We start from the raw sequence: 26,787 nt of genomic DNA, 5'->3' as shown, positions 1-26,787 counted from the left end.
AACTCCGTATCATTTTGTCCCATTTCAGTAATGCCTTTAAGATGAGTTTGAATTACTCTTGCCCCCGAATGTAAAGAATATATTACTAGAATATTAGAAAAGGTATATTCATAAATTTGAAAAATTACAAAATTTTCATTTGTATGATACCTAAATTAAAAAGTAATTTAAATCAATGGTTTCTACCTCAGTTTATATTGTCAGTTGATCCACAACCTAAATTTTCTACAGTAGGTTCCAAGAGAGGAAAGAACTCATGAAACAGTATTTCTCTCTCTAGCCAGAGACATTTGTCACTCAAGTGGTTCTCAGGCTTTGCTGTGGGTGAGAATCCCCTTGGAAAGTATGTAAAACATACAGATCCGTGGATCAGACCTTACCTTTGGAGTTTCGGTTCCTATCTGTGTGGGACCTAGGAATTGGAGTTTTTCCACAAGCTCGCATCTAATGCTGATGTTTCAGGAATCCACTGTTTACAGAAGTCTGAACCTCTTAAGACTTCTATGCAAAATGATGTACATCTATGTGCCTGCTTACTAAAGACTTTCTCATCAAAGTCTTTTTTTTTTTCCTCATCAAAGTCTTAAAGCGGTCCTTGACCCCCACCATACCACACACACACAAAGAAAATTAAAAATCACTGATTTTTATCTAACCCTTTCTTTGACAGATAAGAAATTTGAGCTTCAGAGAGGTTACATAAGTTTTCAAAGGTCACACAGCTTGTTATTGTTAGAACCATGCTTAGATCCTACCCAGGTCTGCTTTTAAAAGTTATCATAATTAAGTATACCAAGCATAGTAACTGGGCTTCCCAGGTAGCTCGATGGTAAAGAATCTGCCCGCCAGTGCAGGAGACGCAAGAGACATGCGTTTGATTCCTGGGTTGGGAAGATCTGTAGAAGGAAATGGCAACCCACTCCAGTATTGTTGCCTGGAAAATTCCATGGACAGTGGAGCCTGATGGGCTCCAGTCGGTGGGGTCACAAAGAGTAGGACATAACTGAGCATGCACACACATGCACATTACATTAAAGCATAGTAACTAAATAGTTGATACAGGCAAGTTTTTCTTTTTAGAAATTAGTAAATATGGAAGGAATGATGGAATTGGAAAGTCACCATTTTTGTAACCCCTAATTAAAACAGTTGATTTAGGAGCAGTCATCAATGGATGGCATCACCAGATTAATGGAGGTCAGGGGATTTTACCATGGAGGGTTCAGGCTGTAGCTGTCTGTGCTTACTGACCAACCTTAGCTTCACTAAAAGAAGAGCAGACAGTATGTGCCTCCTGATGTGATAGACATATATGCCTCCAGATATGAAGTCTGCGGCATCATCTCTGAAAAATCTTTACTTTACAAATTGAATCTGAATTCATTCAAGCCTTTAAGCTAACTTCCTTTTGTAAGAAATGTGGAGGCTAAAGAAATAAGTGACACCTCAAAGAAGCAAATAAATTCAGAATCTGGGTCATTTTACTGGACAATAATTTAATATAGCATTAAAGAAAAAAGAAGGAAGTGGAATGGTGTTGGATGTGACTTTTGTTTAGATTAGAGCAAACCAGCTGTAAATAGACATATTTAAGACAATTGGGAAAATGTAAGGAAGGACTAGACATTAGATGATGTCATGGAATTATTTATTAGATGTGATAATGGCATTATGATTATATAAGAAAAGTGCAGTGTGTTTAGAGATGGGTAAGGCTGAAATTACATGATATCTAGAATATTTAAGAACAATTCATCAGAAAATAAAGTGATAGGTGATGCAGGCATGGCAACATTGAGATAACCTTTGAGCCTTGGTGATGGCTATCAAGGAGTTTATTGAATTATTGTCTTTGTGTGTGCTTGAAATTTTTCATAGTAAAAACAAATGACCTTATTGTTTATACAGCTTGGAGAATTGCAGAGCCAAGGATTTAATCTAGCTCTGTCTGACTCCATGGTCTGTGTTAGGGGGTTGGCAGGCTACAGGCCTGGGTATATTTTATAAGTGAAGCCTTACTGGAACAAAAGCCTTGCCTTTTTGTGTACATGTTGTCTAAGGCCACTGCTGCGCTAGAGTTGGGTAATTGCTACAGAGACTTGATGGGCAAGAAAGCCTGGATATTTACTGTCTGGCCCTTTATAGCAAACATTTGCTAACCCTGATTTATTCTTTTCACTGTACCACAGTCTCAAGGCAGTTCCCTCCCAAACCCGACTACAGAATTTACTGTTCACTAATATATTTTCATTATAAAGGCTATAGAAGACATGTCTTTTCACTGAAATCAACCGGGACACTTTAGCAATTTTCAATTAGTGAGACCTTAGTACAGTCTGAAATAAGTGCTTCACTGTTTTCACTATAATGTCCTGGAGAGTGTTGTTATTCTGTGGCTAAGGGCCGAAGAGATGTCATTGGCCAGTGCTACAGCCTACAGGTGAGGCAGAAGTGTCTTCTTTATAGCTCGCTCTACCAAGACACGTAAATACAAAATATACTCCATATCTGTCCCCACAATGTATTTCTTTGGGGCCAGTGTGGTGTAGGGGCTGTGAGTCCAGCCAACAATGGGCTGGTTAGACAAGACTCGTGAAGGCCAGCATCTTAGGCTGGCATCTTTGAAGGTTCATCTTTGTAGACTCCTCACAGGCCAGGGTCCCTCCAGAGTGAGTCTGGGGGGTTGCAGTTCACTCTGCTGAACCTGGGCTGTAGACATCTTGATGCAGCCCTTAATTTGTTGTTCCTTAATTATAACACCAGTATACTTTCCTTTTCTTGCCCATTTCTGGGATATTTAACACATATATACTGCCCCTCCTCCCAAATTAGGTAATTTTGTGTTACTCAAGAAGACTTATGCCATTGTCATAGTTAAGTTATAAAATATATTACCCTCTATTTTCATGGATGTGGTCATTAATTAGAGATTTAATGATCAAAAATATTTGGATTCTTTCTCTGATTTGCATTTTGAGATAATCAGAATCAATGACACATAATAGTAATAGCATACATGAAAGAGAACTACTTAAAACAGAAATGTGTTAGAATACAAAGAGATGCAGGGATTTGAGGTAGCTTAATAACTATTCTGTGAAGAAACTGAAATGATTATGTTCTGTGTTCTAGATATTTTAGCCAAAAAAGTTTATTCTTAATTATAGAAATGTATATATACAGGTTTTCCTCTGTTCACTGTTACACTTTAGGTAGGTGGTGGTGCTTGATTTCTGTGACTTGTAAATATCTGTAAGAGCAGATATTTTTTGCATTGATTCATTCATTGATTCATTTATTCAACAATATTTATTAAGCAGTTGCAGCATGCCAAGCATGCATCTAGGTATTGAAGGCAGTTAGTTGAGTAAGACATGGTTCCTGTCTTTGCAAGAACTTAACATTCTGTCAGAACTTTCAGACTTTCACAGTTCTCTCTTTTGGGAAAGAGGAGTTTTTTAACTTTATGAGGTGAATATCTTCAGGTGTTATACTTGGGAGTGTTAACCTTATTCAAACAAATCAGAAACTCAACACACTAAAGTCCCAGATCCTGAATAACACTAATTTTTTTAGTAAGTTGTTACACATTTATTCACGGCTAATAGACAAGTCAGATCTTTGTCTTTTCAGATTTATTTTTAGTTTAATTTTGTCTTTACTGATTTGAATGAACTTTTTGGAAATCAGAATATGTTGCTTCAAGTCTTGAAATGATCCAAGTGTCCACTTGATGTCTCTGGTTTGTTTTAGGTTCAGGAAGATTTGACTGAGGAGAAAAAAAGGGAACTGGAGCATAATGCTGAAGAGACCTATGGTGAAAATGATGAAAATGTATGTGTAGGATATGCATATTTCTATTGCACATGTGTGCCTTTGTGCACATGAGTAGGAGACACCTATGTATAGTTGGAAAGATCGCAGTGGGTACATCTAAGGTGCCATGGAGTGTAACATTAGGAATTAGGAAATTGTGTGACAGTGTGAAGATTAGGAAAGACAGTAGCACTCTTGCCTATTGGAATATTTTCTTCACTTGTTTTCTTTCTGTTTTGTTCTTTTTTTCAAAGAGGAAATTATTTATACCACTAACTCTGTGTCCTGTTTCTTAGTTTTCCTCTTTTTTCTTTTAACTTTAAGGCCGATGAGAAAAATAATGAAGGAGAAGAGCAAGAAGTTCGAGATGACAACCACCCCAAAGGCCGAGAGGAGCACTATGAGGAAGAGGAGGAGGAGGAGGAGGATGGGGCTGCTGCCGCTGAGAAGTCACGGCGAAGAGCTGAAATGTAGCCATGCCCGATTTCACAGGCAGAGCTCAGCTGTCGGATTCTTTTCAAGCTGCTCAAAAATAAATCTGCCTACTGAACTCTAGGATATTTAATTACAAAAATTAAAAATTTAGACTTTTTTTAACTTTTGTATTAGAAATGCTCATACATTTATATGAATATATTTTGATAACCTAGGTTAGAGCTTCTTTTTATATTCAAGCAAGACCTGAATGAGAAGAAAAATGATATAGCAGATGTTAGGCTCTGAATCTCATTTTTTCGCAGATTATGTGATACTGGAAAAGACCTTGATTTTGTATATGTTTCAACTTGTCACGTCTCTGTCTTCCAGTTTCCAAGTGTTCTGCTGTCTGCCTTTGATGAAATGCAGAATTTCAAGATAGGGAATACTGAAAAATGCTGTACACATTTTAAGGAGAATGGCCAATTTACTAATTGGTGCCTTTCCAAGGTTCTTATGTATAGTTCTCATAGAATTTTCACCTGTCTATGTATCTCTGGGATAAGATTCATAGACAGTGACATATAGTTAGAAAGACATTTTTGTTATAAAGACACTGTTTTTCAGGATTGTTGGATCAGTTAGAGAAATGTTTTATTTTACTTAAGATCGCAGGTCTTCCTCTTGAATTAAATGTAAAAGTGAGATAGTATTAAAACTTAACGTGGCAGTATTCTGGACTTAGCTATTTCAGGATTCAAACAAGGTATGACACGTCAGCATATTAACCTTTTGAAAGGACTGACACTTTGTTTAATAATGAATTTGGTGTGTATGGGTGGCATTTTCCACATGAGCACCCCTTCTTTTTTTCAGTGGTCACCCAGTGATAGCCTTGTTTTAGTATCTAATTCTTGACAGTAATACATATTTCCCTGTAAACTCTGTGCCTCAACACTTAATCACTGATGGCAAGCATGAATATGAAGAAGTACCAAACTGTACAACTGATCAGGATATTGTTCAAAAACTCTATGGTGAAGTACATAAGGTGTTATGATTGACTCTCATGACTTTTCTGTTTGCTGGGATTAGGTCTGCGTTATACCCGTGGATACAAGTTTAATGATGATGAATTATACAAATCCCTTAAAATTAAAAATCAGAAATTTCCCTTGGGATAGAGACATATTTCAGTCTCAAGTATAAAAATTTTTAACTAAATAGAATTAGGTTATATCATTCATTCATATGTGTGTGGTTTTATAATAGTACTTTCAAATTAAAACTGATTTCAATTTGTACTATTATTGTATGAATGTAATTTTATTTTTAATAACCACACTCATGTATGGTTTTTGATTATCCCAGATGAGTGGTTATGTTTGTATGCACAGGAATGCTTTATTCAAATATATTTTGGATTTTCAGTAATCATGAATCAAAGCTTACCTTTATGTATAAAAACCCTTTATGTAATGTAAAATGTATGATATTGTACATAATATTCAGAATACAATTATTTTGGTAAATTAGTTTGTATTTTTAATGTCCCAGTTGCAGTATTTAATTATTTGAAACACATTGAAACTTGGTAATAGTCAATAAAATGAAAAGGAGCAAGCGGTAGACCTTCTAAAAGTATGTGATTTTTTTATTAGTTTCTGATCTTACAACATTTTTCAGTTCTTTTTCATAAAAGGGAAAATTTTAAGAGTTACAGTGTATAGTAATGAATTATAAAGTGCTTTTCCCAATCTTCCTATTTTGCTATCTCTTTCTCTGCTTGGATTAGCACATGAGTTTTTCTCCCCTTTTTTCTAAAGAAAGAGCTAAGAATGTTTATTTTATTTGAGCTAGTCCCGGAGGGGAGAAAAAAAGAATGTAAGTCGGTGTCATGTGCACACACACAAAAGAAACAAAAAACTATTATATCTTCCCTGGAAAAGCAAACAAAACTTTTAAATCACAAACCATTCCACTCTTATAGCACCAAGTTACAGAGCTGTTATAGCCAATGTTTGGAAGAGAACTGATCAGCCAGAGCTGATCTACATTAATGAGATGAGCAGAAATAAAATGTCACTTATATTTACCTTGCCAATTAATCTGTGACTTGGTACAACCCATTTGTCAAAGGATTTTGTACCAGTGACATAATAAGAAGCGGGGGGAAAGGCACGTTTTTAAAGGACAAGTACAATGGAGCACAAAAAAAGCTATATTAATATTAATACAAATGGAATAACTGGATATTTAAGAGTGATTGAGTTAGATCTAGGAATAAGAGTGACAGGGAGGTCACAGTGAGTCACTGTGATAAAGGAAAACGATGGACAGACTGTCTACTTAGTGTGAGGAATGGGAGAACAGGGTTCCCCGTATCCCCACAGTGCTCTTTTAAGGCTCCTGGAATTCCCTTCTTACAACTGAAGGATTTTGGTTTCCTGAATCATGTGAGATTGTTTAAACTGCTTTGAGTTCTTTATTTTGCTTTTAGTTCTCATTACATCACTTTGGTACATTGTCCTGTGGCAGGTGGCATAGCATTTAAAAAAAAAAAAAAAGTCAATTTCTGCTCTTGAACTTTCTTTTGGCTTCCCTTGTACTGTCTGTTCCTAGTTTGCTTCTAACCATCCTGGCTACTCTTTCCCAACCTGTTTTTTTCCCCCTCTCAGATTTCTCTTATTCTGTCTGCCCCTAGCATATCAGTATTCTTAAGCTTTTGTCCTGGACTCTTCTCTATCCAGTCCATTTCTCTCTCATGTCTTGAACATGTCTCTAAATTTATCTCCTCCTTTATGGCTTTCTGTGACCCACCCTACCTTATGATTTTCAAGGCTGACTTTGTCTTCTTGCCTTCCTAAAACCTACTTCTCTTCCTAGGCTCTGAATCTCAATTCATTAAGTTTCCCAAAGCAGAAGCAATGTTTGTCCTTGATTCTGTCTTCTCTCCCTATGGATGTTACCAATATATCATTTGCCGATTTCTTTTCATCCATACTGTCCTGGTTCAGGCCCTTGTTATCTTTTACGTGGACCACTGTAATAGTCCCCTAACTTTTCTCCTTGTTTACCCTCTCCTGTCCCTAAAGTCTGTGTCATTGTGATCTTTCCAAAGATAACACACTATGCCATTATAAAATTATTTAATAAATTGCTATTGCACATAGAAAAAGTTCCAAACTCCTTAACATGACTGACATAGTTCATAACCCATCTTAACCACTTCAGCCTTGTAATTTATACTCTAATTTCGAATCATAATAAGAATGACTCATCTTTGTCAAGCACTAATGTCTTAGTAACCAACTTTGACTCCTGCCTTTGGGTGGGAAGTTGATTTGACAAGAGCTGATAATACTACCCCACATTTTGGAACAAAGTGCTTGATCCAAAATGGGCACATGATTCATGACACACCAATTCAGTTCCTTCCCTGGGATTTTTTTGTTGGAGGGCAATTCTCTACAGTGTTTTTATACATCTTGTGAGTTTTTACCCTAAACAATCTTTTCAAGGGTATTTGCCTATCAAATAGCCAGCTGCTAGAGACAGTATCTCCCGCTGGGTCAGAGGGCATGTTTGTTCCTGGCTGGAATAAAAAAGAGAATGTCTCCCCACAGGGTGAAATATGGGCAGATTTACTAGCAGTCCTTCTATAAGATGGAGAATTTCTTAAGATCAGGGATCCTTAGGAGCAACACAAGCACTGTGGCTGCATCCTCTGACCTGGGATGTTCCACATCAACCTCACGACACTCAGGGACCAAGGAGGAACTGGGTTTGTGAACTGGGATGTGAACGGGAAGCTCATGTTGCCTCCTGTGCCATGAGAAATATTTGTTTTTAAGTGAGCAGACTAGAGTCTTCTACCAGCATCCGTGGAACTGTGGCAGGCTAACTCGTTAGCTCGTAAGATGAATCTCAGACTCTGCACAATTACTGACATTTTGCAGGCTGGAGCAAATGGAAAAAAGCATCTCTCTTTCCTTCCAATAACAAAGCTACCATTTGTAAATTCACATCAGCTGATGTCTGTTTTCTCACTTGTGTGGAGAAAATAGCCTACAGAGGTAGAGAACAAACCTAACCTGCAAAGACAAGCAAAAGGCAGAGGGAGGGAAGAAAAGAGCTGTGACAATTTTTTAGTCCCTGTATCCTGCCATCCTTGATACTGGGCAGGTCCACCCACAGATTGATTAATGAGCCAATAAATTATACTTTTTCAGTTGAGCTAGTTGGAAATGGATTTCTGTCACTTGCCACCTGAAGATTCCTGACTAATACTTAACTAACGCTCAGTTCCTTTAAATCATTGTGCTGTCTTGTAGCATGATAAATTTGCTCCCCCCAAACACTGTTCATTCAGTTTGCTTTCCTCTCCCTTACCTGGCTCATTGCTTAAGTCTCATCTTAATACCAATTCTGAGAAGTGTCTACCTCTCATCCCACCCCTGTCTAGGTTGAATGTATTTTCTCTGTCCCCCTATAGCATCCTGTGTTTCATATCACCATACCTCCCACAGAACATGGAAATAGACTATCAATAAGTCTGTGCATTCCTTGACATAAATGTTCTGTGAAGGTGGAGACCTTATTTCCCTTGTTCACCGTTGCAACCCAAGCACTAAGAACTTCAATATATATTTACTAAATGAAATCTCAAAATCCTTACCTGTAAAATGAGAATATTGATTATTTCAAGATCATACAAGTAAATGGCAGAGCTAGGAAGGCTTTCCAGGTGAATCTGACTGCAATGTTAATTCCACATACAGCCAGGGTTGTATGGATCTTTATCCAGTGTCTCATTCTGAGTTTCATATATTATGAAGGTTTGTTTTAAATTTTGCAAAAACAAATGCAACAGGAGTAAAAAGCAAGAAGTCTCAGCCATAGAGTCTTGAGGAAGAACCAAAAAACTGCAATTACTTGACCTGAGAAAGATAACGGTCAAAGGAAGATGTAACACTGTATGTCTGTCTTCTATGAAGCATCAATTGTAACATGAAGAATAAAGAATGTCTTGAGAAACGAGTGAATGAAGTTGTGAAACCTAGAGTCATTTTGAAATCAGAATATATTAAATAATTTCAATCTATAACAGCCATGCCTAAGCCATAAAACAGATGCAATATCCTCTTCGAATTTCCTTGGGTCTTGTCACTAACTATTGTAGGAGGCCCAACTGGTATGGTAGAGTAGGCTTTCTATCTACCCACTGGTTGCCCTTTTGTCTTCACACCATTTCTTTTGTTCTTCATCTGCAGAAAGGCTTAACCCTGTAACTGCTAGAGTAGGTTCCAAACCAATCATTGGACTTCATCTTCTGTCTCTATACTGATTCTCTACTTCTGCTTTCTATATTGAGGCAAGATAGGAGAAATGTTCTCTTGGCTGCTCTAGTGATGACAGAAATCATTCATTTGGAGCTTCCAGAAGTCACGCTCCTTTATGAGATGGAGAAAACCCAGCTGAAGCAGAAGAAATGAAGTCAAAACAGAAAGGGGGAGAGGATTAGGGCAGAAGTGGAGGAGAAGAGGGAAGGTGAAAAAGGGAGAGAGAGAGTCACAAACAAAGAGAACGGTGCTCAGATTCCCAGGTTCTGACTTTAATTTTATTTTCCAAGTTTTCTCTCCCTTTTGTCCCATTGAAATAGTTTAAGATTCTTTTCTATCAGTTATATACTGGAGAATGTTGACTGACTTCCACATTATATATATATATTTTTTTATGTAACTAGAGGAAATACTCCCATTCACTTTTAGTCACATTGCCCTAAATGTAGCAAGTTTTTTTTTTTTTTTAATTTAAAAAAACCCTCTCTACTGTATTGCTTGTGCCATCTCGTGAATTAGAGTGAACAGGCTCTTACCAAAGGGATGGGAGAATTGTGACATTTGGAAGCACACAAATTCAAGTTTGAAAGCTGCTTCTTTCCCTTGCTTAGCTGTGGGATTTGGAGCAAACTGCCAGCTTCAATTCCCATATGGGATGATGGTAATGACTACTGTATCTGTTAAGACATGCACTTGACTTCCGGCAACTGAAATAAGTAACTTTAGCCATGTAGAAGTTTATGTCTTGAAAATAGGGAGCTCAGAGCTTGAATAGTGGTTCCTTAGTATTTTTAATAAATAATGGCCATGCTTTTTGCCAGTCTCTTGATCATCATGTTTTTCTCTTGGGTCTGTCTTTAAGCCCAGAGAATTCATCACAAAAACTTTGGGATTATTGTAATGAAGTTAAGAATACTTATATATTCTCTTCTTTAGTCTCTATCAAGGACTGGCAAACTTTATCTGTAAAGGGCCAAATAGTAAATCTTTTGACCCTGTGGGCCATAGAACCTCTTTTGAAATTACTTAACTCTGCCACTGTGCTGTGAAAACAGCCAGGGGCAATATGTAAAGGAATGAACATGGCTGTGTTCCAATAAAACTTTATTTACATAAACAGACAGCAAGGCAGATTCAGCCCACAGACGATAGCTATCTCATTTAAATGATCCAAATGTTTGCTGTAAAAATAATTGTTTCAACAGAAAATAGAGCATTTTAAGATCTTCAGGTATCAAGGCTTTCCAGTTCTTTCCTACAATCCTTTCTTCTATTTGGAGTTGGCAAGCACTCAACATTATCCTAGCTGCTGCATTAGTACACTGTTTAAGTAACTAGAAATGAAATACTTTTGTCCTTTGCCGTCTCGGCTGACCTTGTTCTCACTATTCCCTGTATGTTACTAATGGAGCTTGAAATTAAACGTCATTTCTGTTTATCTGTTAACACATACACAGCTTTCCCCAGAAAGTACATGTCTTTTAAAGACATTGGAAAACAGGGGTTTGAATATGAAGAGATGACTTCTTTGGTCTGGTGTTTTCTTTCTCCTTTTAAAGACTGAAGGTAGGGAAACCAGTTTCCATGGCTGCCCATTAAAGTATTAAAAATCACACAATTTGTGATCTCAGCTCAGAGTTTTTTAAGTGCTATAGGTGTCTGATTGCTGTTAAGCTGATGAATCCTAATGGAAATAGACATTTTCTTCCATAAAAGTAATGCAAGCACCTTTTATGTTTCCTTAAACCTATACAGTGTGTTGAAAAGCAGAGACATTGCCAACAAAGGTCAGTATAGTCAAGGGCATGGTCTTCCTAGGGGTCATGTACAGTTGTGAGAGCTGGACCGTAAAGAATGCAGAACATCAAAGAATCGATGCCTTCAAACTGTGGTGCTGGAGGAGACTCCTGAAAGTCCCTTGGAAAGCAAGGAGATCACACCAGTCAATCTTAAGAGAAATCAACCCTGATACTTGGAACAACTGATGCTGAAGCTGCAGTTCCAGCACTTTGGTCATCTGATGTGAACAGGTGACTGAGTCCCTGATGCTGGGAAAGACTGAGGGCAGAGGAGAGGAAGGCATCAGAGGGTGTGATGGCTGGATGGTGTCACCAATGCAATGGAAGTGAACTTGGGCAAACTTCGGGAGATGGTGAGGGACAGGGAGGCCTGGCATGCTGTGGTCTATGGGGTTGCATAGAATAGTACATGACTGGGCAACTGAACAAAAATGGCCCTATCCAATTATCTTCTGCGGTGGTTTTAAGATTTGGCCACCAAAGATTATCTTTGATAATCTTCCTTCAAGAGGTGGAGTCTAATTTCCCTTCCTTTGAGTGTGAGCTGGACTTAGTTACTGGCTTCTAACAAAATTAAAAGGGGTGATGGTGTGACTCAGAAATTAGGTCAAAAAGACAATGTAGCTTCTTCCTCTTGTGCTGTCTCTTGGAAGCCAGCTACCATGTCATGATGGTATTCAAACAGCCTTATGTTGAGACCTACATCTTTGTGGCAAGAAATTGAGGCTTCTGGGCAACAACCAGTGAGGAACTGAGGCCTCCCGCCAACAGACACATGAGTGAGTTTAGAGTGGACCATTTGGCCCCATTGAGCCTTCAGACTACAACTTGACTGTAACCTTCATTAGAAACCCTGACCCAGAACTGCCTATATAAGTCATTCCTAGATGCCTAGCCCACACGAACTATGAGATAATAAATGTTTATTGTTTAGGTTTTAGAGTAACTGGTTACACAACTGAAGATAACTAATACATCTTCCAAGAGTGCTTATGGCTCTAAGTGGAGAGGCCAGTGGTGGAGGTGATGGGTAGCAGCACGGTGTAGCAGCATCCAGCCAGTTGCCAGGGCCAGATGTGCAGGTGAGGGAAAATGAAGTTCAGCTTAATTAGCTGAAAAATTTAAGCCAATTTATTTGTCCAAAATTATTAGATTATTTGTGCCAGATATCAGTAGCCTCTTTACAGTGGTTCTCAGCCTCGACTACACATCTGAGGAATTTCAAAAGTAGTGATAACCTGGGTCCCACTCCCAGAGACTCTGAATTACTTGTACCAGGTTATAGTCTGGGCATCAGGATTTAAAATTTTCCCCAGATATTTCTAACGTATAGCTAAGACTGAGAACTACTGCTTTATAAGTTAGAAGCTGGAAAGAGTTATGTTTTCCCCCAATATCTCTCTGTACATGCCTGCTAAGTCACTTTAGTCATGTCCGACCCTTTGTGACACTGTGGACTATAGCTTGTCAGGTTCCTCTGTCCATGGGATTCTCCAGGCAAGAATACTGAAGTGGGTTGCCATTCCCTTCTCCAGGAAATCCTCCTCACCCAGGGATCAAACCCATGTCTCTTATGTATCCTGCACTGGCAGGCAGCTTCTTTACCACTAACGCTATCTGGGAAGCCCAAAGTATATCTTCCCAACCCAGGGATGGAACCCAGGTATCCTACATTGCAGGTGGATTCTTTATTGTCTGAGCCACCAGGAAAATCCAAGACTACTGGAGTGGATAGCCATTCCCTTCTCCAGGAGATCTTCCCAATCCAGGGATTGAACTGGGGTTTCCAGCAATGTAAGTGGATTCTCTACCATCTGAGCTACCCTCTATTAGATGGTAAATTACAATGAAAGCAAGTCTCAGACTGAATTTGCAAAACAAACATTTTCAGGTAAGCAGAAACAGACTACAAACTTGTAGGAAGTCTCAGATATCTATCCTTTTAGGCACTCTAGACAGGCATGAGGCTTAAAGGATTTGCTCATAATCCTGTAATACTCTACAGACAGAATTCGGCTAAATGTCTGGTCAGATCCTGCCTGACAATCTTCCCTTAAGCAGCCCATGGCCTTCTGCAATGGATGCTGGGCTCCCCCAGTGCCCAGACTATTTTGCAGGCAGAGAAGGTGCCTGTGCAAGACTGCCTCCAGCTCACACACGTTTTGAGCATCATTCATTTCTACAATGAAAAAGGAAAGTCTTTAATATCCATGGTCCTATCTAACTAAACACATTGAGCTGAAGCGAGTAGAAGATCTTGTAACAGCAGCCTCTGGACTTGGGCCCAGGTGAGAGCACCAGCTTTTCAGCCTGGAAGCACATTTGAGCCACCAAAGAAACTTAAAAAAAATAAAATTTCCAATAACTACCCGTCTAATTTAATCAGAAACTCAGAGGGCAGAGCCTAGGCATTGGTACTTTTCAAAAATCTCTCACCAAACCAAGATTGGCAGGGAGGTGCAACTCCTAAGGGGTGTAATACATACAAGGGAGTGTTTTGGGTGGTGAAAATCTCCTGTGTTCTGATTGTGAGAGCTTTATATGAATCTGTACATGTATAACACATAAAACTGTCCAATAGCAGCAAAGGAAAATGTCAACCTTATTGTATGATAATTGTAAAAACAAAATATTATACCCATTAAATTCTTTATAAAAGTCTCAGAGTCTAACGTATAGGCAGGATCGGAAGTCACTGATTAGATTCTTTCAAGGGCGGATCTACCATTTCTGAGATGTACATTCATAGTTAGGGTACTACCAGCATATATCCATATACATAAGCTCACCATATAGTCTATGCAGAAGTATTTTAAAGTGAATTATAAATATTGTAATAGTAAGACTTAGCTATCTTTTGCAGATTCACACTGAGGAATTTTAGAATATTACGGTGGGGCATTGCACAAGTGAATAGCTCGATTAATCTCTTGCTCGTGGAGAAAAACACTTACAATGCAATTGCTTTGCCTCAAAACAATGTTTCTCAAACCCATAAACTGGGATTTTTATAGAATAACAAAAAATCCCAAAAGGAGAGGAGTTTGGCAGTTTAATTAGTTTCATTTCTGAGTAGGATCGCAGGAAGAAATAAACACAGTTTATATCACAGAACAGTGTGCATGAATATGTGTGCTTATATTAGATAAATGAAACAAAAGTTTCAAGAAACAGCTCATGTCTCTCCTAATGCTAAGTTGCTTCAGTCGTGTCTGATTCTTTCTGACCCTATGGACCACAGCCTGCCAGGCTTCTCTGTCCAAGGGATTCTTCAGGCAAGAATACTGGAGTGGGTTGCCATATCCTCCTCCAGGGGATCTTCCCAACCCAAGGATCAAACCCATGTCTCTGGCATCTCCTGCATTGGTAGACAGGTTCTTTACCACTAGCACCACTTGTGAAGCCCATGTCTCTTCTACTTAACTTTATCAATATTTCATGACAGTGTTGGTCATGACTCAGTATCTTGCTATCATGGTGAGAGAATCATAGTTAAAACACTTGGGGAGAATATAACCAGGTACTTAAAGCTTGTAAATGCCATGCAGCAAGAAGACAGATGGGAATTTGACCGTAGCATGCACCACTCTCAAGCTTTCTGGAGTTGGGACAAGGTTCTTGATTTCTGTGTGCTTCCACTTCCCACTCATAAAATGGGAATGATCACAGAAAATGTCATGCTGTGGTTGGGATCACTGAGTCCTCATCTGAGGAACCCAAGGCCTAAGTTTCTCTCCCTCTACCTGTAAGACTCACTAAGACAGAGACAGGACATGGAAGCCCTAAACTATTTCTGAGTTTAGAGGCCAGAAGACTATACCTGAATTTATCACCTTTTTTCTTGAATGATGTAATGTGGTAGCTAAGTCTTATCAAAGCTTTCAATATATGAACCATCCAAGGATCTAAAAAACCAGTATGAATCCTTTCATCTTCAGTAATTTGAGATACTCGGTCTGGAAGAAGAAGAATAAATAAAGCAATTGTTCTGGCCAAAGAGAATTGAATGGTGATCCAGGTTGATCTGTCCCATCCACATCCTTACTTTAAAATGAACAATAAATCACTTTTATGAATTTGCCTTATGGAAAACCGACAGTATATGAGGAAAGATGAGATGATTATCCTAGGTAAAAGAAAAGGTGTGCAAGCAGTCTCAATGGAAGGGCATGGCCACACAAACAGTTTGAGTTGAATTCCTCAACATTCAGTCACTTCCAAGGCATCCCAGAGCATCTGGGGACATGGCCGGCTAAGCAGAGTTTATTCACATGTTCACTAGGGCACTTCCTAAAGCTTCAGAGACATGGAAAAATATGCTATATGTATAGAAATATAAATCACGCAAAATGTAAGTGAATACTAAGAAATAAATCACAAGGCAATACATCTACTTGTTCAGCTTCTCACTTCTGTTATTTTGGGCACAGGCTGCCAGGGTGGAGGGAGTAGATGGTGGTTGTCTCAGCCAACCAGCCCTGCTCTTAAGCCACACCTTGGGCAACAGAACCTAATGTACTAACATGTGCTGTTCAACCTAATGTATGTTCAAGTCAAGACCAGAAATTTCTCCAAGACAAGGCGGAAAACATCCACCATCGTGATAAAAATTTCGCAACTAAATTAGGGTATGGGTTCTTTACACACAATACATTGAAATCTCCAGGTTAGTGTTTAGATTGCAAAAGTTATCAAACATATTGCTAATCTTGAGAGAAAAGCAGGTGTTGGTTCACAATTCTGGGAATCACCCCCGACCTGCATGGTAAAATCTGAAACTAGCCCCTGTACACAGAAGGGCAGGGAGCGACGCAAGAAAGATGTAGACCACTCCAGATTGACAGGTGGCAGCTTTGATGAGCCAGGAAAGTTACATAGGAGGCTTGTCTTCCCTGACTACACGACAAGTATATCTCCGTACCCGCCTGCCAGAAACTTAATGGTTTATACAGAGGCCTTAACAGGGTTCAGTCATGTTTTCAGTCTAGATGGTCTCAACACCACATTGCTTTCTCAAAGCCGCCTCCTGGAAACCAGCTTCTCCTGTGGGAACGATGTGTAGAAGGTACACTCCGAGGACCCTGAAAGGGTGAGGAGCCACCCATTTCCGGTCCACCTTCCGGGTCAAACATGACCACATCCTTCCCACCACTTCTTCCAGCAGCTGGAGAAATAGGTTATTTGAAGTGCCACAAAATTACTAAGGTGGCTAAAGAGCACTGTTCAGTCCAGTTCAGTCACTCAGTCGTGCCGAACCGCAGCACGCCAGGCCTCCCTGTCCATCAGCAACTCCCGGAGTTTACCCAGACTCATGTCCATCGAGTCGGTGATGCTATACAACCATCTCATCCTCTGTCGCCCCCTCTCCTTCTGCCCTCAATCTTTCCCAGCATCAGGGTCTTTTCCAATGAATCAGCTCTTCACATCAGGTGGCCAAAGTATTGGAGTTTCAGCTTCAATATCAGTCCTTCCAGTGAACACCCAGGACACATCTCCTTCAGGATGGACTGGTTGGATCTCCTTGCAGTCCAAGAGACTCTCAAGAGCCTTCTCCAACACCACAGTTCAAAAGCATCAATTCTTCGGTGATCATCTTTCTTTATAGTCCAACTCTTACATCCATACATGACTGCTGGAAAAACCACAAACCATGCTTAATGAGAATGTAACTGAATTGGGAGGAAAATTAGCATTTTATAGCCTACATTTTAGAAAGGGAAGAAACTTCAGTGTGGACCCTGAAGATGATGAATTGTATCTGCCAGGGAACAGGCAGGAAAGGACTGCAAAATGATATCATCTTGGCTCCTTATTTGGAAAGCTTCTCCTTTTGAAGGGCTTCCCTGATGGCCCAGTGGTTGGGGGCGGTCTGCCTGCCAGTGCGGGGGACACCTGTTCAATCCCTGGTTAGGGAGGATCCCACATGCCTCCAGGTAACTAGGCTCTTGTGCCACAGCTATTGAGCCCACACCTGGCAACTACTGAAGCCTTTGTGCCCAGACCTGGTTCTTTGCAACAAGCGAAGCCACTTCAATGAGAAGCCCCATGCACCAGAAGAAAGAGGAATCCCTGATCTCCATAACTAGTGAAAAGCCTGTGGGTAGCAGCAAAGACCCAGCCCAGCCAAAACTAAATAGAAAGAAAATGCACTTGAATTTAACATGAATGTACACGCCTGATTTCTGTATTTGGTCAGTCGGTTACACCACAGGACAGTCCATGACAGAGGCATCTGTGTCCAAATCTCACAGGCTTTCTGGAGCTTGAATGAACTATATCAGGTACTCTTCATTTGTTCTTTTTCCTTCTTATTTTCTTCTTCTTTTTTTTTTTTTTTTTTTGCTAACTAAATTACTAATATTTGAAATGTCCTTAACTGAACAGGAGGACTTGAAGGCTTCATGTCCTCAATGAGGCATGAGTGGCTTAGCACAGGGTTCTGTCTGGATGAGTGGACTATCCACCTCCTAAATTTCAGGTAACCATATGTGTGTCACTGAATATTGGTGATCTGGAGCTGAGATGCTGCTGGGTGAAGAGCCAGAGAATGCTGGTGCCTCAAGGCTGGAGAAGGAGAAAGAGAGGGCTGACCGGTTTGCCTAAAGCCTACTCTCCTTGTTTGCCTTTAGCTGTGAGTAGAATTTTTTTAGAAAACTGACATTAAAGTTCAAAGATTCTGACCCTTTGCAAAGTCTAGGAGTCGTACTTTTATCCCAATAGATTGCTGAACCTGATTTCTTAAGTGGGTTAATAATTTTGTCCTGCATCCCTGCTTTGGAGTGGGTTTTAACAACCCTTGGGAGCCTTTTCTATTCTGCTTCATCATAGTGTCTTGGCTTCCATTATCTCAGACCTGTAGGAAGACACACTGGCAATGCCAAAGCTAGTGGAACAGAGACCATGATTCCAATTCTTTCCTTCTGCTTTTTACTCTTTCTGCTTCACATCTTTAAATATTCCTGGTTTTGAGGACAGACATCTGAACTAATAAATACCTGTGCATATGCACGTACCACAGTGGGGGCATATATGGGTTTTAATCCTTTTGACATTTCCCATTCTCAGCTCTTGAATTGTTCTCAGCTCCTGAATTAACCCATGCTTCCTCTTCATAGGCAAGCTTGGCTGTGGGCTCCTTCCTCTCTGCCGCGGTCCAGCCCCGGTGGAGTCCAGGGGTTCCCTTCGGATGAATGGCGTCGGCGAAGAAATGAAAGCAAGTGGAGTCTTGGTTGAATGCAGGATCAAGACTACTTTATTCTTTTACATCAGTGCTTATATACCCTAAAACCAATAATCCTTTAAAGAGGTTTAAAGAGGGGGGAATGATAAGATTGTACCAGGTGCATAATCATGGGTTACATCATAAATAACTTTCCAGAACAGTCAATACCTACACATAACTTTTAACCAATTCAATGGCAGCAGCTAGTCAACTGTGAAAAGCCATCTACAAACCTTACCTTGGGAAGCTCAGCCCCGGGCAGATTTAGCTCTGGTATGTAATCCTAAGGGTCAGAGGTCTCATGAATTCCCTCCTGATCACACCCTCAGGAATCTTCTCAATCTCATAATGGACTCTATCTACTTTTGCTTATGGGATAGATAGGCCTGTTTATTGGGACCCATGTGCCCCCAGGGACTGTGTTGCTGCCATGCAAAGGTTTCAAGGAGGGATTTTAGGTAAGAGTCAGACTAGTTTTTAGGGAACATAGAAGAACGCCAAGCATCAGAAGATGAAAGGAAGAAAGCCTGGGAGTGGATGGTGGGGCGGTCCCGAGAAACCCCCGGAGGTCCGGACGCCTTGTGCCAGCTCCTTGAACCCAGACCTTGTCACGGGTGGGGCTCCCGACACCTCTCCACCCTTCCTCCTATTCTCCTTACCTGGTAGCCTGGTAGAACCAAGATTCTGTGAGCCAGCTTTCAGTGTGGAGGATCATCTGGCCACTGACTACTGGTCTGCTTTCTTGGCCTTTTTATTATTATTTTTTTTTAATGTGATGTCATAAGAGTAACAAATAAGACAAAATTTTAACTAATCCAGGAAGTGATTTCTGAAAGGATTCTTAAAGTCATAATTTCTTGTTTTTATGTAGTTAAGGGAAACAAACATCCTATGGTCAGAGATCAGTACTAATTTTTCTACAAATTTTTATATAATGTCTATGTTCTAGAGAGTTTCCTTATTTAATATAGAATTCTCAATGGCCATTTAAGACGGCCATAGACATTAGTAAATATATATGATAAAGCGTCACAGTGTAGCATTAATTTTGTGTATATCTGAGAGTCTGCTCTGAGCATACAGTCTTTTTTGCGTGCATGCTTAAGTTGCTTCAGTCATGTCCGACTCTTTGCAACCATATGGACTGTAAACTGCCAGGCTCCTCTGTTCGTGGAATTCTTCTGAAGAGGTTTTTTAGCAGCCCCATTCATATATAGAATTGATGAATTAAGAGGGACTGCATTTACTTTTGTATATTCTCCAGTCCACAGTTTTTTTGAACATGTATCACTATTTTGCCTTTTAAAAAATCATATTGTTGTGAATTACCAATCTGTAAATGGTTATTGTTTGGTTCTACTTATTTTGAGGTTTATTAGCATGGTTGCACATCCTAGTTTTTTGAGATGCTTTTTTGGTTCAGTGTTATACACCTAACTGTCATCCATATTGATTTAGATAATTGTTCTTCATTTAGTTTTGTTTTTGTATTGCTCACTTTTAAAATTTATTCATTCATGCCTTTGTCCAGATATTTGGAAATAAAGGTGTGGAGAGGGAAGAAATTAATATTTTGAGAAAAAATTTTCAGAAAGCAAAACTTTTGCACATAGGGATGTCAGTTTAGTTCAGTCTCTCAGTCGTGTCCAACTCTTTGCTACCCCTTGGCCTGCAACACACCAGTCTTCCCTGTCCTTCACCAACTCCCAGAGCTTGCTCAAACTCATGTCCACTGAGTCGGTGATGCCATCCAACCTTCTCATCCTCTGTCATTTCCTTCTCCTGCCTTCAATCTTTCCCAGTATAAGGGTCTTTTCCAATGAGTCAGTTCTTTGCACCAGGTAGACAAAGTATTGGAGCTTCAACTTCAGCATCAGTCCTTCCAATTAATATTCAGGTCTGATTTCCTTTAGGATTGTCACCAGCTCACAATTTGATGACAAATAGGGATGTCAGTTCGGTTTAGTTCAGTTCAGTCGCTCAGTCGTGTCCGACTCTTTGCGACCCCATGAATCGCAGCACGCCAGGCCTTCCTGTCCATCACCAACTCCCAGAGTTTACTCAAACTCATGCCCATCGAGTTGGTGATGCCATCCAGCCATCTCATCCTCGTCGTTCCCTTCTCCTCCTGCCCCCAATCCCTCCCAGCATCAGGGTCTTTTCCAATGAGTCAGCTCTTCGCATGAGGGGGCCAAAGGATTGGAGTTTCAGCTTCAGCATCAGGATGTCACCACCTCACAATTTAAGGGCAAATCATTCAGTTATTATACTACCACTTTAATACTTCCTTTACTTTACATGCTTCCTTGACAGCTCTGTTGGTAAAGAATCCATCTGCAATGCAGGAGTCCTGGGTTTGATCCTTGGGTTGGGAAGATCCCCAGGAGAAGGGAAAGGCTTCCCACTCCAGTATTCTGGTCTGGAGAATTCCATGGATAGTCCATGGGGTTGCAAAGAGTCAGACATGACTGAGCAACTTTCACTTTCACTTTACTTTACAAATGAAAAATTAATGAACTGTAGTTTATATTTACAATAAAGAACTAGTCATGCTTTCATCTCACACTCTTCGCTCGTGAATTTCTCTGTGTTATTTCCCCAGGAATACAGTACCTGTATGTCTTTAAATCTATAGGTGATGCCAGCAGCAAGTAAGGTTTTCTAGTGATTCAAGCATATAAATCTCAAATGAAAAATTTGAAAAAAATTCCAACTGTAAATATTACTTTTCTACCAATTGAAAAATCATGTATTTCTTCTGTTGCTTGGAAATGTAGTCAGCCTCTTAAGTGGTATTTCTTAGAAAGCCAAGAAATTGCTAAAATAAGAAAAAAATCTATAGTTCTAGGTTGCAATTAGCATTATCATTATTTTTAAGAATATTTAACTTATATTTTCAGAATTTAATGCAGTTGCAGAGTGGTATCAGAAGCAAAACCTAAATATCAATACTTTTTCTTTTCCTTATTTCAAGCTGAAAATATTTCTGAGGCTTGTGTGAGTAAATAAAACAAATAGTTTTGTATAATTACCAAAGGCTTCATATAGTTAGAACTGACTTGAGCAATTTTTTGGTCAATTCAGTAAAATAATCAGCAAATTTATTATTTAACAATTTAACATTTAATGAATAAATGGATTAAATGTAGCTTTTGAAATTATTTCAAAAGCTCTTGTATTACCTTTATAAAAAACAGGAAGGAAAGGTCATCATTTTGAAAACTCGGGTAGGTCTGACTGGCTTTCAACTGTAGGTTCTATTGAATGAATTGTACAGTATGAGAAGCCCAAAACTTTTTCTGTTAGGCAGGAATGAAGCAATCTATTGTTAGTATTAATAGTGAAAATATAGTATTTGATCAAATCACTGCATAGCAACAAGTAATTAACTGGTAGAAATTAAACTTATTCACAAACTTAAATAAGATATTTAAATACTGCTTTGAAAAGTGATCATTTTACATAAAGACCATGTATGTTTACAACATCACTTTCACTTTGAAAAGTGATCATTTTAGATAAATAAAGACCATGTATGTTTACAACAGAAATAAAAATAGTGACATTTATGAAAGTTTTTCTTGCTCATGTCTCAACAATTGAGGCAACAACAAATTTCTATCCAATCATGAGCAAATACTAAAATGTAATGTAGGGTCTACATGGAGAAGGCAATGGCACCCCACTCCAGTACTCTCGCCTGGAAAATCCCATGGACGGAGGAGCCTCTAGGTTGCAGTCCATGGGGTCGCGAAGAATCAGACACAACTGAGCGACTTCACGTTCACTTTTCACTTTCATGCCTTGGAGAAGGAAATGGCAGCCCACTCCAGTGCTCTTGCCTGGAGAATCCCAGGGACGGGGGAGCCGGGTGGGCTGCCGTCTGTGGGGTCGCACAGAGTCGGACACGACTGAAGCGACTTGGCAGCAGCAGCAGTAGCAGCAGTGTCTGCATTAGTAACTTCGGGCTGTCATGACCAATTATCACAAACTGAGTGGCTTAAAACAACAGAAATTTATTCTCTCACAGTTTTGGAGGCTAAAAGTTGGAAATCAAGGTGTCTGCAAGGTTGGTTCCCTCTTTAGGGTCTGAGGGAGAATCTGTTCTGTTCTTCCCTCCTGGCTTCTCCCTCTGGCAATCCTCGGCCTTCCTTAGCCTATAGATGCATCGGTACACAATCTACCTCTGTCATGACATGCTGTTTTCCCTGTATTCTCTCTGCCTCCTTCTTATTGGGACAAATCTAATCTATTAATATGGTATGACTTCATCTTATCTATTTACATCTGCAAAGACTATTTGCAAATGACCAAATAAGATCATATTCTGAGAGTCTAGGTAAACATGAATTTGGTGGGGGAAGGATACGATTCAATTATTCAGCTACAAGGTTTTAGCTATTGTAAAGGGAAAATCAGAAGTTTAGAAAAAGTGATTCAGAATATATTTTTGGTTCTCATGTATTAAATACTTGAAGTGCAATTAAATAATTTTACTTGGGAAAGATGTTGTTTAGTTTTTATTGAATTTTATCAAACTAAAGAATTAGGAAGTAACTTGATAATACTAGCTGTAGGAAATATTGGCATAGTCTTTATTAGAAAGAGTCAACAAATGTTTACTATGCTCAAAGCATGTCTTTGTGGAATATTGTTTTTTTCATTTATCTGAAACATGATTACTATTGATTAACATATTTATTGTACCTCTTCTTGATTGCTTGCAGTATATAAAGAAGGACATGCTGCTGCTGCTGCTAAGTTGCTTTAGTCATGACTGATTCTGTGTGACCCCATAGACGGCAGCCCACCAGGCTCCTCTGTCCCTGGGATTCTCCAGGCAAGAACACTGGAGTGGGTTGCCATTTCCTTCTCCAATGCCTGCATGCATGCTAAGTCGCTTCAGTTGTGGCTGACTCTGTGTGACTCCATGGGCAGCAGCCCACCAGGCTCCTCTGTCCACGGGATTCTCTAGGCAAGAACACTGGAGTGGGTCACCATGTCCTTCTCCCAAAGAACCCAGACTAGGAATCGAACTCCTGTCCCCTGCATTGGCAGGCAGATTCTTTACCACTTAGCCACCAGGGAAATCCTAGTATATATAAATATTTAAGGATAATATGGGAACTTTTTTTTTTTTTTTTTGTCTTTTGGGGCCCAGATAGTCTCCAAAAAAATGATTTCCAAAGAACCCTGAATAACTTGGTAGTAATAAGCAATTATTTGTGACAGTAGTTTATTTCCTTATTGGTAATAATTGTTTGTCTATTTCAATGTAATGTATGGTTTTTGCTTGAATAGTATAATAATTCATTCTGGACTTGAGTTTGCTGTTAAAAGTAAATCAGAAAAGTCAGTAAATGAAAAAACTTAAAATATTTGATGAATTGGTGTTTTTTTTTTAGTATCATGTGAATTTATTGCATTCTGTGAGGTTTTCTGACTATGGTCATGATAAAAGTCTAGACTTTCTTTTTTCACCCCACTTAAAAAAAAAAAAAAACACTGGTTCAAGTGAAATAGGCAGGTTACTTTGAGCATACTCTGGTCATGTGTTCTTGTCTCTAGAAAAGAATCTTCTGTTGTGTCAATTTCTCAGACCAACTGTACATCCTGGGACATCTACTGCCACAGACAAAAAAGTACTAGACTAGAGCAGTTGCATTATCCTGATTTAATGTTTTCTTCCCCCAACTTGGCCAAGGCTAAGTAGGTGAACTGAAATGAAATCTGAGTGACCACAAATCTTCTACGAGTGTAACTCCACCACTGGCTATTGAGCAGTGCATATTTTGTTGTTGTTGCATTGACAAGCAATATTTAAGGGGAGAATAAGTTGTAAGCAGTGGGAGGAAGTGAGTGGAGGTGGTTAAGGCATGTGAAACCTGATGCTATAGCTGTCATCCACTCAGTGTGTTTATTAAGATTTAGGGAAACCTGTGTGATAAGCCTTGTTCTGCCACTCACTGGATCATGAAGGACCAGATATTCCATAGTTACGATTTAACAATGTCTTCAAACCGAAAAAGATAGGATGCATGCTGCATCCTGCTTAAATGTGTCATTTCCTTCTACTACACCTACCTCCTGCAAGTGCTTTTTAGAGCTGCTATGAAGAAAAGGACAGGACTAAATTGTCCAATACTGTCCCAGGCAAACATGGTCACCCAACTATGTCATCTTAGATCCTATTTAGGGTGATAAGAAATATCTGTTTAGGAAGGAGATAATATATAGCATTTCCAAAAATTATGTTGGAACACATTAAGGGTCTAAGTGGACCACTGTCTGAAATATTTTATGAAACAAAACATGTTTGTGAAGTGGTTTTAAATGTGTACTTAGAAATAATGAATTTTCCATTCCGATCCTTATTCAGATTTAAAAAGAAACTACATGAAAGCCAAAGAAGGAAAGTATAACTTCTATATCAATTTAAATGTCTATGGATAATGTTAAATTCTTTAATGAGGACATTAATTGGGTAATACAAATCTTTGGGATTAAAGGTTTCTAAGGATGGCTGATATCCCATTAACTTTTTAATAATGTTATAATACCTCAGGAGGAAATTAAGTCTGTCCCTAAAGATCATTAAAACAGTCTGCCTATTTTGTCTACATTTTCATCATGGTGACTTTTGATTCTAAGAGTCTTTTACGGTTGATTCAGAAAAATGGTTTATTGTTAAGTCCCATTCATTTATGGGCATGAGATCATTTAAGTGCAGATTTCCCTGTTGCTGGAAGAATCCCTCTTATAACTCAAGCAAATGTTCCCAATTTTATAAAATGATGATGAAAGTTTAATGACTCTCTTCCCCCTAGAGGAAAAATGGTTTCTAACACATTAGAGATACAAGGACTTTGCTTTCTCTGGAAAGACAAAAACCAAAATTGACCCCATTCTCAAACTTTAATCCTCAAGTGGTTAGTTGGATATTATTCTTTGCATGTTTCAGTCTGTTTTCAAGGGTCCCCAAGTTCACTGAATAAAAACTAACAGGAGGAAAGAAAGAGAAGAGAATCATGATTTAAAGCATGAAGAAGTAGGACACAGTAGTTCAAAAGAAAATTACTGTTTTTCAAACAATAGAATCATATGAATATACATACTTGTGTTGTTTGCCATACATAGAGCATGGGTTTGAAACAGGGTAGACAAGGGAAGGTGGTGAGGTGGTGAGAGGCGGAGCTTGGGGAAAGGTACAGATTGCTTGAGCAGAGTAAATGTTCCAGGAGAAGCTCAGCTGCCTTAAAATAACAGCCGGAATGCAATAGACACCCAACAAATAGCTCAATTATTCAGTGAGTATTTGTTGAATGAATTGATGACTCACAGTAGTAATCAGATCTTCTCTTAGCATTTTGCAAGTGCTAACACACTGATTAAGAAATGTTATTTGGAGAAAAGGGAACCCTCTTACACTGTTGGTGGGAATGCAAACTAGTACAGCCACTATGGAGAACAGTGTGGAGATTTCTTAAAAAACTGGAAATAGAACTGCCATATGACCCAGCAATCCCACTTCTGGGCATACACACTGAGGAAACCAGATCTGAAAGAGACACGTGCACCCCAATGTTCATCGCAGCACTGTTTATAATAGCCAGGACATGGAAGCAACCTAGATGCCCATCAGCAGGTGAATGGATAAGGAAGCTGTGGTACATATACACCATGGAATATTACTCAGCCATTAAAAAGAATTCATTTGAACCAGTCCTAATGAGATGGATGAAGCTGGAGCCCATTATACAGAGTGAAGTAAGCCAGAAAGATAAAGAACATTACAGCATACTAACACATATATATGGAATTTAGAAAGGTGATAACGATAACCCTATATGCAAAACAGAAAAAGAGACACAGAAATACAGAACAGACTTTTGAACTTTGTGGGAGAATGTGAGGGTGGGATATTTCAAAAGAACAGCATGTATACTATCTATGGTGAAACAGATCACCAGCCCAGGTGGGATGCATGAGACAAGTGCTCCGGCCTGGTGCACTGGGAAGACCCAGAGGAATCGGGTGGAGAGGGAGGTGGGAGGGGGGATCGGGATTGGGAATACATGTAAATCCATGGCTGATTCATATCAATGTATGACAAAACCCACTAGAAAAAAAAAATTAAAAAAAAAAAAGAAATGTTATTTGGATATAGACATATAAATAATCATTTAGAACA

At 39.2% G+C, this 26,787-nt stretch overlaps 1 protein-coding gene across 5 annotated transcripts in view; it reads left to right on the top strand.

The window, feature by feature from the left end:
• GOLIM4 (golgi integral membrane protein 4) overlaps positions 1–5,862 on the top strand; it is a 78,584-nt gene extending 72,722 nt beyond the window's left edge. For 4 of the 5 annotated variants that reach the window (XM_043873680.1, XM_043873679.1, XM_043873677.1 and 1 more), the window contains 2 exons: positions 3,754–3,834; positions 4,141–5,862. In XM_043873680.1, coding sequence (XP_043729615.1) covers positions 3,754–3,834; positions 4,141–4,290 — 231 coding nt within the window. In that variant the 3' untranslated portion in view covers positions 4,291–5,862. The remainder of the gene's footprint in view (positions 1–3,753; positions 3,835–4,140) is intronic. The other variant, XM_043873678.1, reaches the window with a different exon arrangement.
• The last annotated feature ends 20,925 nt before the right edge of the window (positions 5,863–26,787 follow it).

This window comes from Cervus elaphus, chromosome 19 (assembly GCF_910594005.1).
Source record: "Cervus elaphus chromosome 19, mCerEla1.1, whole genome shotgun sequence".
NCBI classification, from domain to species: domain Eukaryota; kingdom Metazoa; phylum Chordata; class Mammalia; order Artiodactyla; family Cervidae; genus Cervus; species Cervus elaphus.
Note: the sequence above shows the minus strand (reverse complement) of the source record. Positions and strands in the feature narration are given on the sequence as shown.